Source organism: Nilaparvata lugens, chromosome X (assembly GCF_014356525.2).
Source record: "Nilaparvata lugens isolate BPH chromosome X, ASM1435652v1, whole genome shotgun sequence".
NCBI classification, from domain to species: Eukaryota; Metazoa; Arthropoda; class Insecta; order Hemiptera; family Delphacidae; genus Nilaparvata; species Nilaparvata lugens.
This window is the reverse complement of record NC_052518.1, coordinates 87,526,682-87,539,570: the sequence shown is the minus strand read 5'-3', so window position 1 is coordinate 87,539,570 and position 12,889 is coordinate 87,526,682. Positions and strand designations below refer to the sequence as shown.

Below are 12,889 nucleotides of genomic sequence, written 5' to 3'. Positions count from 1 at the left end.
AAGCAAGAGGTTGCCATACGCCTTCAACCAGTTATAAGCATTCTCCAACTGAGTGTTTAGAACCGAGTGTTTCACCCTTGAATGTTTACTCTTCTTTCACATTTCCGAATTACATAGTACTGTCGTTTATGCATGCTTCATCAAGAAATATTGCTCTCTCTCAGTCCAGATGTTTGGCGGTATCCAAAAAGTGTTTTCTTTTTATTATGTTTACTACTTGATTCATGCTTCAGAAATGTAATTTTAATTTTTGTAGAAATTAAAACTTGAAAGTGTGCAATGAAAAAATTTCATATTTTTATAGGTTAGTGGAAGTTCTAAAAGTACATTTTTGCAGAATTTCAAATTCTCGACAAAGTTATCCAATTGATGCTGTAATATTGTGAAGCGTTCACGTTGAACAGAAATTTGTTAAAGTCCATCGTGGTGGATAACTTGAGTAACTTGGTAATTTTTAATTAACTTCACTCACCTGTAAAAATGCTTGCTGTTGATCACGTCGGGGTCACCAATATAGGAATTTAATTTGATCGATGATTCCTATGTTAAAATTGATCAAATGGAGCTAAATGAATGATGAAATATTTTTAATGTTGGAATGACAAAATTGAACTCTGAATAAATATTGAAATAATAATGTTACAAGTGATAAACAAACCATGCTAGTTGAAAATATCACAGGTGGCAATCAGATGATTCGCCATCAAATAGAATTTATGAATGCTTCACGTTTATTATTACCTGCAAAGAATCCTACAGGGTACTCAACTCCCGGACTATCAGATAGCTTAGGTATATTAAGAAAATTAATTTTACAATAACCTCGATAATAAAAAATGAACTTCAAATCTCTAGCTCCTATGAGAGTATCCAAGAGTTCAGTGGCAGGAATATCAAAATAAGTTTCACTCAGATTGTTGAAAGAATCAATTCCTATAATCAAAGGGTAATTGAATTCACTACAATAATTTATCCTATTCAAAAAATCAATAAGTACCCCATTTTCACCATCATTTAATATGTAAATAGGAATATTTTTATCAGAAAACAAAACTCTTATACAATCAGAATACCGTAACACACTCAGGTGATTCCATTCTTCAAGAGAGAAATATTTTTTATTTCTATGCAGAGAGAGACCTTTGGATGTTTCAATACTATTTCCCATTTTTGTAAAAGGTATCATAACATCAACCCTCTCACCAAAATTATAAACCAGTCTCATCTTACTTTTATCAGTATTAGTTGTTGCGTAGAAAGAAATTATCAATTTTGTTAAGAATGGAATTCAAAATTCAAGAATGGAAGTCTCGAAACGTATTCCGCTATCGTTTTTACTTTTCGGTGGCAATTCGGGAGGCATATTCATTTCATTCGTAATGAAGCTGCGCGGATGGTGGTAATTTTGTCGGAGTATTTATTGGCGAATGGATCATCTTAAGGCTGATAGATCCAAAACACCATAATTTATTGATCGTTTGATAATTGTTTTTAAGAAACAAAACCTAATTTTCAAAGACAGCAATGTTCAAACGAAAGATTTGGTGACACACTTCCCACTCAGAAAAAACGTTGAGTAGTTTTCACAGTGAAAAACTGCTTAGTAGACTGCTGATTGTTGGTGTTGACACAACTTGTTCCACTTTCATTACTAGTACTACTCTACACTAATTATCCGCTACGATCTGCACTCTACGGAGGTCTGATTACGACTGAATATATCTGATATATCTCATAGTTTTTCAGATATGAGCTCTTGAAGGTGTCACTTTTCGAAGAGACACACTTCCGGCTAAAATTTTTAACTATTGACTGAAAAAATCAGTGCTAATCATGAGCTCATAGAGCATCATATTCTTATCAATTTCATTTATTTCAATATTTTACGCATCCCCCTACAATATTGTTGCAGCCGTTATATTGTTGAGTGTGAAATGTTCAGTTTAACAACAATAGATGTTGACAGGGATCTCATCAGAATCTGACATCTTCAACAGCTCAAATCCAGAAAACTGTACGAGATATGCATAAATGTTACTAATGAAACTTGTAGGCGAACTTGTGAGCGTCAATTTTGTTCTCGACAAAAATTTCCGAAAGACGCATATTGTTCGAGATATATGCAGAAAACCAAAATATGGTACTTTCAAAACCACCACCACCCCCTTAGCATAGTGGCTAGGGGTGAGGAATTTTGAAATGTGTTCCAAACTTTTCCGTCTATGACTCTTTCATTGACTGTATATCATGATTATGTATATCCGAAAACAATTTTGATTATGATGATGAATGAAATGTTGACAGTCTTGGTGATGTGGAAATATTCCGAAGAGACAATCAAAACTACTATCTTAGAGTCAATGAATTATTCAAAACTGTTGTTGGAGATGAGGGAGCAATTTTCGAAATTGGAGAGGCGCATGAACAAGTTTACAACAGCCCCCTCAAGTGAGTAGCTTGATCCGACAGTTTTTCAATTGACCATTTTTCTTGACTACCTGCAAATAACTCAATTATAGTGAGGTCCACATTATAATGGCTGGAAGAAAGATAGAAGAACACCGTTGCCGATTCTCTGCCTAGCTACTAGGCCTATCTTATATAAGAGAATATAGCTAGTATATTATGTGACATTAAGGGCCGGTTCCCGAGATCAGGATCTTGCTAAGTTCTAGCATTTAAACAGCTGGAGTCAGAAAATTGGCTTTCCAAAATGGGACGTAGTCGTAGTCCACGTTTAAATTAAATTTTGAAAAACTAAAAAATTGAACACACAATAAAATAAAAAGTGAATAGTGTGAAGTTTCAGCTATTTTTAATTATTCAGGAATGTTTAATTTGTCAAGGAAAAACGTTTCCAATTATAGAAATTAAAAAATGGAGATTATCCCAGAAACTATGACTACGCCCAGTTTTAGAGCAAATTTTCTGACTCCAGTTGTTTGAAGTCTGGAACTTTTAGCTAAATCCCGAAAAGGGATAGAATAAAAATGTTCATAATTGAGATATTTCTTTCATATACAGAGTGTACCACCAAGGTTGTAACAGCCGTTGACCATAGATTCTATTTCTACACAACATTTCTGACAAAAAAGTTTTGTAAATTTTTTTCCTATCGACCTTCGGTTTTTATATTTATCAATTCTTCGATATTTTCAGAATATGCCTACTTTTGGTCATTAAATACTCAATAACTCGAAAACTACTGATCAAATTTCAATTTCAAGGGTATTGTTGGAAAGAAAATACATTTCAAACAAGATTAAAGTAATTTCCTTCGCTGTTAGATATTTTGTAGTTTTTTATTAGGACTTGGACTTGAAAAAAATGCTATTCTTCAAATTCAAAGTCAAGTTTCAAACCGTTTTTTCTCGATTTTTCTATGGGTAATTATAGTGGTTTCAATATTTCAAAAACTTCTCCATTTCATAAGCTTTCGAATGAGTATTGATTCGAAAAGTGAAGTTCCATGCAAAAGTGTTCAAAACCTCATTTTGAAGGTGTTCATCCCAGATATTAGCAGTTTTGAACACTTTATAATGAAACTCACCTTTTCGAATGTATACTCATTCGAAAGCTTATGAAATGGAGAAGTTTTTGAAGGATTGAAACCACTATATTTACCCGGAGAAAAGTCGGTTTGAAATTTGACTTTGAATTTGAAGAATAGCATTTTTCAAGTAAAAACCCTAAAAGCCATCAAAAAGCCCTAATAAAAAGCTACAAATTATCTAACAACAAATAAAATTACATTAATCTTGATAAGGAAACAAGGATATTGTCAAATGTCACTGAAAATTTATAAAAAACTTTAAAACAGTATCATGGTATCACGTTCGCCAACGGAAAGTACTTCCTCAGTACAGCTGATGATGCGTTGGTAAACGTGAAACCATGGTACTGTTTTACAGTTTTCAATAAATTTTCAGTGACATTTGACAATATCCTTGTTTTCTTATTATAAAGATATTTCACAAAATCACCATCAATTCTACTAATTACATTAATCTTGTTTGAAATGTTTTTCTCTTTCCAACAATACCTCTTGAAATTGAAATTTGACCAATAGTTTTCGAGTTATTGAGTATTTAATGACCGGAAGTAGGCATATTCTGAAAATATCGAAAAATTGATAGATCTCGAAAACTAAGGTCGATAGGAGAAAAGATTTAGATTTTTTGTCAGTAATGTCGAGTCTAAAGTAGAATCTATGGCTGTTATATCCTTGATGGGACACCCTGTATATATCTCTACATTGTTGAAAAACGATCTGGTAAGAGATAGGAAAGGATGGCACTATGTTCTCTGTTGGATGATTGACAAGGATAGCAACAGCAATGTAAAATATATACTGCCATTAAAATGTGAACCACACTATAGCTGGGAGTTCATCTACAGTGAGGTACACGTTATAATGGCAGTGTTTGATTAGAAATTGTATTGCTATTATCTTTGTCTATCATTCAACAAAGCGGATAGCGCTATCTCTTTCCCGCTTTCCTCTATTACCAGATCGTCTTTTAACGATGTAGAATTAATAACTAATTGACAAAATATTTCATCTCAATTATGTAAATTCATCATGAAATTATTAAAAAAATATAATTTCTTTCTTAATAAAATATAATTGATTATTTCAAACGAGTATAAACAGTTAATATCACATCCATAAACCTGTATCAGCTACCGTCTATAGAAGGCATTGACAAGACAGAGGATCAGCAACGTTGTTCTCCTATCTTTCTCCACTGTCATTATAACGTGGACCTCACTATAGTCAGTCCACTGGTTACAATTCCTTGTGGGTAAACTTCGATTCAGGGGCAGTATAGGCAACCCGCACAAAACAGTTGACCAAGGAACAAAATTTCCTCAGAAGGTAACTCTGTTCTCTCCTCTGTTGGAAGCGTTTTTCCAACTCTATTTACAACTCATTATTCTTTATCAAATCATACAATAAGTACATCATCAAAATGGTAGGGAGAGGAAATATAAGTTAACTTTGAGCTAATCCTCTCCCAAATTATATTGTAACTACATTGTCCCTAAATTATATTGTAACTACATTGTCACAACTATATTGTAACATACATAAATAAAGAAATCTAATCTAATCTAAAATTCAGATAAGGTTACACGTAGTCCAAAATAGGTAAAGTCTGATAGTATTTTTACAAAGTAGATTTTTGAATTTAGGTGCTTCAAAACCAAACATAGAAGAAATATTTCACATATTTCTTAAAACACGTTTTCATCTCTGTAGGAATCGTGTTCTCTTTTCCGTGGTTTAACTTTTCTTATCAATTTATCTTATCAACAAAACTAATCAATTTCAAATATCATGTGTTCTTGAACGACTGTGTAATCCAGCGTGACTGTCCCTGAGATATATAGTGAGGTCCACGTTATGAAGAGAGTTTGAAAAGATAGGACAACAACGTTGCCGATCCTCTGTCTTGTCAATGCCTTCCATGGACGGTAGCTGATACAGGTTTATTAATGTAATATTAACTGTTCATTCTCGTTCAAATTGATCAATTATATCTCATTAAGATAGAAATTATATTTACCAATAATTAAACAATTAAGATGAACTATTTTGTTAATTAATTATTGATTCCACATTGTCAAAAGACGATCTGGCAACAGAGCAAAGTGAAAAGAGATAGCGCTATCCGCTTTGTTGAATGATAGACAAGGATAGCAATACTATTGCTTATCAAACACTGTCATTATAACGTGAGCCTCACTATAGAACAAGAGGTGAAGTGGTAGGAGGAATAATGTTTTAAATTCTGGAGTATATTGATGAATATTTTAAGGCCTGGTGGTGATCATGACTAATAATTGAGGAGCATGTATCAAATACAAAGATGAAGTCTGGAAGCGAATTCCCCCATAGTGAATTAATAAAGTTTTCCAGCTCAAAATGCTCATGACGTCATCCAGTTGACGTCCAGAATGATGGAGAGGCTAGGATATTGTTTTGAATGATTTATGTTATCATTTTCATGTTTTTAGCAATCCGGAGAGTAAAAAAAGGATGATTGTTTGAATATTCTTTTTTGGTTAGCGGCGCTGTGATTTTATCGTAACATTTTGACAGATAACTATGCTTAATATGATAACTATAGCTAATCCTTATTCTGCTCAATTTTTGAAAACCTGCAACAAAAACAACAATTCTTTCTGTCCATAGATGTGATGAAATTGAAAAACCGCCAGCTGAAATGCAGCCTGCACTGACTCCAAAAATAATTTCAATTACAGAAAAAGAAGGGCTATTCACAAGGACGTTTATCAAAACAAAAAATCATTTCAATCTCCAACAACGATTTTGGAAGTGTCAGGTAATCGTTACTGTTCTGAATAGAAAATTGATTTTTCCTCCACCTACTGTCTAAAGTACTTACTTTACTCCCTGAAACCTAATACTAAAGTGTCACTTTTTTGCTCTCGGTAGTAAAAAACAGAAAAACTCCCTAGGGAGTAAAAGTGACTCCATTTAAATAACATGGGGAGCATCTCTATTTTGAAACTTACATTGTAATAGGTTAGAAGGTCTAAGCTCAGATGAGAAAGCATAATAGAGGTGTCTGTCATTGAGTCAACTGAATTCAATACCACAACCAGAAATTTGATTAACTCATGAAATATATGTTTGTATGATAATTATTATATTCTTTATATTAGTTGACGATAAAAATGTATACAATTTTTAAAATATTTTATTCTATTAAAAATACCAGCCAACAAATATTTTTGATCTGCAATTCAAATCTGAACCGCGTGATCTGGAGTCAGCCATTTTTGGTAGCTGCTCAGCTGATATAATTGTTACAACTTTTGCCGATAGATAGCGCAATCAGCAGTGCCAATCAGACGACCGGTTTTTAGGTTTTAGATTTAGGTTATGTTGTTAGGAATCATTGTCACCAATACGTAAGTTATTAGAATGATTTTATTTGCAGTTTATATGAAAAAATGTAGATGGGGGAAAAATGTTGTGTACATCACGAGCGAAAAATACTTTTTCTCCCTCAGGAAAATTGCTGCCCTCGGCTTCTCCTCGGGCTTCAAACTTTTTCCCACAGGGAGAAAAAGTCGTACTTTTCACTCTAGATATACAAATAACTATTAATTTATTGTTTCACTAAAAAAATCAGACTTGTGCAACATCAATAAAATGTACTAATTTGAATTAGTATTTTATTGAAAAGTAACAGTCAGCATGATATGGAATCTGAAAGTATGTTATCAGGCAATCGAAGTCGGCAAATGTTCGAGAATGATAATGTATACAGAACTAGAAGAGTAGTTGAAAATTTAGCTAGACACCCCAGAGTGTATAACACATTTTTTCAGAAATCCTTTGTCTTTTTGGGGCCAAAATTTTCCAACTATCTACCTGATTATATAAGAAATATTGAGAACAAAATACTTTTGGAAAAACAAATATCAAAGTGGCTTACTGGATGTCTGCCTGAAACTATTGAGAGTTATTTTTCTATAATTATCTGATTCCCATTCTATTATAATACTTATTTTACCTTTTATGCACATACCAACTTGAAAGAGAAAGATGTGTGAGTGTGTGTGTGAATGTAGCATTAAAAACTTTTTTCACTGACCTCCTACTTGCATACAAATTGTAAATAATTTAGCAAGTAGTATTTTTATTTTGACAGGAACTAACTGTATAGAAGTTTATATCTTTATTTCACTGAGTTGTGTTTTTTTGTCAAAATAAAAAACGATTTGATTTGATTTGATTTGAAGTAGAAGAGCTCTTCAGAAACTAGAAGAATGGCTGGCCTCGAATATGTTGGTACTAAATTACAATAAGACTATGCAGATTCCATTCAGGACGGCTCGGGAAGCAGTATTGGATACGAGAGATGGAAACATAGGTTCAGCAAACGAGGCAAAGGTACTTGGAGTAGTGCTGGACTCTGAACTCTCCTGGCGACCTCATTTAGACCAGCTAAAAAGCAAACTAAACTCAGCAGTATTTGTTCTTAGAACCGTGAAGAAATTGCTGGATGCAGGAACGCTTAGAATTGTTTATTTTGCTGTGTTCCATTCTCTTCTTTCATACGGTGTTATATTTTGGGGCAATTCAACTCATGCAATACATATATTTAGGATTCAAAAGTGGGCAGTTAGAGTGATGGTGGGTGAATCAATTAGAGCAAGTTGTAGAGATTATTTCAAAGAGTTAAAGATTCTCCCACTACCAGGTGTATATATTTTAGAGGCTCTTTGTTTTATTGATAGGAATAAAGATAGGTTCAATTCAGGAGAGTTGTTCCACTCATACAATACCAGATATAGACAAAACCTCAGAGACGACATTCATCGAACTGGTATGTATGAGAGGGGGATAAAGAGTGCAGGAATTCGGCTTTATAATTCATTGCCAACACGCATAAAAGCTCTTACAGGTGAAAAGTTCAGAATTAAGGTGAGGGAGGAGTTGTTGCAGGTTTGTACTTATTCCAGTGAGGAATTCTTTTTGCATTAAAGAATGCAAAGATTGACGACTTAGATTATAATTGACAAATACTTATACCCCTTTCATAGGTGGTCAGTGGGATGAAAAAATGAAAATGAAAAAAATGAAAAATTAGTCTATATCTTTGCTTGATCTATTTCACAAAATTATTGAAAGCCAAATTACAAATGTACCTGTCGGTCTGTTCGTGACCAAGGGTCGGTTTCCGAACACGGCATTCAGCCGAAATCAGAAAAGTCAGGGAAAGTCTGTAGTTCTGGACTTTAAACAGCTGGAGTCAGGAAATTTGCTTTCCGAAACGGGGCATCTTCGCAGTTTCTGTGATAATCTTTATTTTCTCATTTCTATAATTGGAAACGTTTTTTCCTTGATAAAACGATACATCCCCAAATAATTCGAAATATCTGAAACTATTCACTATTTTCTCTTCATTCCATTCTGTGTTTCTAGTTTTTCGAAAGTCAATTTATTTCCGAAGAAGCAGAACAAACATATATACATAGATATAGTGAGGTCCATGTTATAATGACAGTGTTTGATTAGCAATGATATTGCTATCCTTGTCTATCATTCAACAAAGCGGATAGCGCTATCTCTTTATCGCTTTGCTTTGTCGCCAGATCGTCTTTCAACAATGTAGAATTGATAAAAAATATCTCATCTTGATTATGAAAATTCATTATGAAACTATTGAAAATCATAATCTCTTGCTTAATAAGTTTGAATTAATTATTTAAACGGGAATGAACAGTAGATATCACATCAATAAACCTGTATCAGCTAACATCTTTAGAAGGCATTGATAAGACAGAGGATCTCCTATTGTTGTTTTCCTATTATATTTTTCCACTGCCATTATAACGTGGATCTCACTATAGGATATGTACAGTCTACTTGATATTAGATATTTTTCTACAGAGCCCAAATTCTGAGTTAGAGTCCATACCAATCAAATTTTATAGAGTGCAAAATGTACTCAACCCTGAAGGGAATAAAAAGATCAATGTTGTCTATTATCACGATGGTGTAATTGTGTATACAAAGGACAACACGACTTATATTGAAGAAATAAAATATTTCTTCGAACGGAGACCGTCTGCTGCGATCAAAATGAGTGAGTGATACATACTAATCAACATTTTTTTAAATATTTTCATGGCAATCGACCTTAGTTAGGCCAAGTGATTCAGGCTTATGTGGCAAAGTTAGGGACGGAATTGCCGTCAAAATTGCTCATTCAGACTTTCTAGACAAGATTGCAATATGACAGGAAGGAAAAAATCACTATTTGAAATTCATTCAGTCAGGCTTATGCCCAAAACTGTACTTTATAAATTTTTTTACAACAGGCCAAATTAAATTGTAGGTAAAGCTACTATTTCTTATTAAAATGACATTTTACACTATAAAAAACTAACAAATCTTCAATCAAAAATATTTATTATGAATAACTAAATGTCACATTTATTGAATTGATTTATTATTTATTATCTATTTTATTTATTCAATTTATCATTTAATTAATCTATTCATTATCTGAATTGCTTGATGATTTAAAAAGTTGGATTCTTGTTGACCGAGCGAAGTGAGGTCTAAGATCCAAGTCGACGGTTTTGAATTTTTCTTTATGTTTATATTTTATGTTGCGCATTTACGGCGAAACGAGGTAATAGATTTCCATGAAATTTGACAGGTATTTCCCTTTTTGAATTTCGCGTCGACGTGTATTAGGTTTTTTTCAAAATTTTTCATTTCAGGGATAATACAAATAGAAAAGAAGTTTCCTTTGAACGCCCATATTACCATGAGAATCAGACAATGAACATGTAATTATTCATCATAAATCAATGTCGAATGGATTATCAATTGCATGCAATGACGCATGCAATTAATATCTCAAAGTAACTTGGTAAAAATTCACCAGTCGTGTGGACTATTAATTTCATGCAATTAATAACTGAAAGTAAAATAGTATTTTCTCTCGACGTTTCTCTGCTTTCAACTCGGGCTGACCTGTTGCCAGTATGTATTGAAGGAGATTAACTTTTGATGTTAGCATTTTTGATACACCAACCCCAACAGCCATTAGCCGTTTTCACATCGATATCTCGCCGTCACAACATACAGACAGGATTTACTCTGATGGACCGTATGGGAGGAGGCTGTGGTTTATAATTCCGCGAGGTTTACTGTTTAGAGAACTACTTGTATAATTGAATCAAATTTGATACAATGTTGCAATTAAAGCTGGGTTCCCACATATCAGTACCTGTTATTCACGTGTCAGGTATGCTATAGTAAGAATATCATTCCCATACGTTTTAATGGGACTATCCATAAGGCCCGCCGCGAAGTAGACAGACCCACGCTAATCCACGAATAGCAACCCACGCCGTGGGATGTTTTGTAAACCATTGCTATAGAATTATTCATAATCAAACAACTGACAAGTGAATTATTCATTGCATGTATTATTATCATTACACAGATGTCTGGGGAAGCCTAGCAATGGTTTACAAAACATCCCACGGCGTGGGTTGCTTTTCGTGGATTAGCGTGGGTTCATTTTGCGGCGGGCCTAATTGATCTGCCGGGCTGGGTGATACTAAGGTCCAAATTCACCAAAAAACGAAAACTAGGTTTGAGCGGCAGTTGGTTCTAAGTCGGATGATTTTGAATTGGTTTTGTGATATGATTTCTTGTTTAGACTACTTAGAATCAAGTGGCGCTCAAACCAAGTTTTCGTTTTGGTGAATTTGGGCCTAAAATTCCCATAAGAATTCATGGGAACTAGTAGTTCTGTGAACAGTAGACCACATAGCTATGAACCTCCTTTATACTGTCCATGAGGTTGGTGTATAATATAATAATTTGTTGTAAACAACTGAGCTACTATCATCAAAAGCTTACCGAGTTGAAAGCAGAGAAAAGTCGAGGGAAAATACTATGCTACTTCGAGCAATCAATTGCATGCCTCATTGCATGCAATTGTTAATAATCCACCCGACTGATCTATGATGTATAATTCCATAGCCTAGTCTGATTTTCAAGGTGATATGAAAGACACTCCTTTCCCTTTTATAACCTTAAAATGCAAAATTTTAAAGGACCTTGTATATGACCTTGTATATACGTCGACGCACAATTTAAAAAGAAACATACCTGTCAAATTTTATGAAAATCCATTGCCGCATTTTGCCGTGAATGCCCAACGGTTTTGCATCTCTCTATCTATAAATAATATAAATAAAAATTAATATAATAAGATTTTTTTTTATTTTATATAAAATATGAACATAAAGAGAGATGCAAAACCGTCGACTTAATTCTTAGACCTCACTTCGCTCGGTCATTGATATTCTTACGTTCGGTTAATGACAGTTAACGTTCACTGATAATGATAATGTGGGAATCCAGCTTAAATCTGTAAAAACAGCTAGACATTCCCATAATAATTCACTCATCATTAGAGTGAAATTTTTTTCTTAATTCTTGTTTGTTAGGAATTCCTGATAATTATTTATGATTGCAGATGGCCTAGTTAAACTGACAACTGTTAAACTGAGTGAACTGACAACCACAAGGTAAAGCTGATCATATTATCTACTCAACTTCCAATACTTTTCACGTGAGAAATAAAATGTTCGGTTTAAAGTCGCTTCCACAATGACAGATATGAAATGGGGATAATCGGTCCAGTAATCAAGTTATGAGTTCATGACTGTGACAAAAAAAAATTCGCCGAACATGTTTGGCTGAAAAGTTTGTTGATGTTTGTCCGAACATTTAGATTGTGTTGTCGGAAGATGTTCGTTCATAAAGAAGAAAAATATCATGAGAGAGATAAATAAATTATGTTATCTTTTCTGAATGGTTTCATCGTACTGTCGCGCTCATGATATACTAGCCAGCAGGCTCGCTTCGCTCGTCTCATCCGTCTGGACAAGGGGCTCCGCCCCCAGGACCCCCCCGGCTTGATCATCCAGAAATAGGATCGGCAGGCTCACTTGGCCCGCCTGAATTTTTCATTTGAGCTTGCTTCCTTCCGTCAAAAAGTCAAACGAGACTTTCAGGCTCGATCCAATCACCAGTTTCCTTTGAATTATCTTAAAAGTAAACTTCGAGCGTATCTTTGGCGAAATATTGGAGTATTCCTCTCAACATAAGATCCGAGCTCTCCGTACCTATTTTGAACGTGTTCTGTCAATTAAGTCTTGTAGTATCATGAGAGCTGTGAAAACATAAAAAAAACGTTCGAAAATATTAGTACTTCAAAAAAGAAAATGCTCAAAAACCGCCGATCTTGAGCTGAGCTTAGGCGTTACTCCGAACCCTTCCAATACAACATTTTTAAAATTATATTATTAGATATTA

General features: G+C 33.9%; 1 protein-coding gene across 3 annotated transcripts in view; it reads left to right on the top strand.

Moving 5' to 3' along the window:
• The window catches only part of LOC111064557, a 595,337-nt gene that overhangs the window by 413,151 nt on the left and 169,297 nt on the right, over positions 1-12,889 (top strand). For all 3 annotated transcript variants that reach the window (XM_039441820.1, XM_039441821.1, XM_039441819.1), the window contains exons 22-25: positions 2,305-2,448; positions 6,200-6,350; positions 9,434-9,629; positions 12,048-12,099. In XM_039441820.1, coding sequence (XP_039297754.1) covers positions 2,305-2,448; positions 6,200-6,350; positions 9,434-9,629; positions 12,048-12,099 — 543 coding nt within the window. The remainder of the gene's footprint in view (positions 1-2,304; positions 2,449-6,199; positions 6,351-9,433; positions 9,630-12,047; positions 12,100-12,889) is intronic.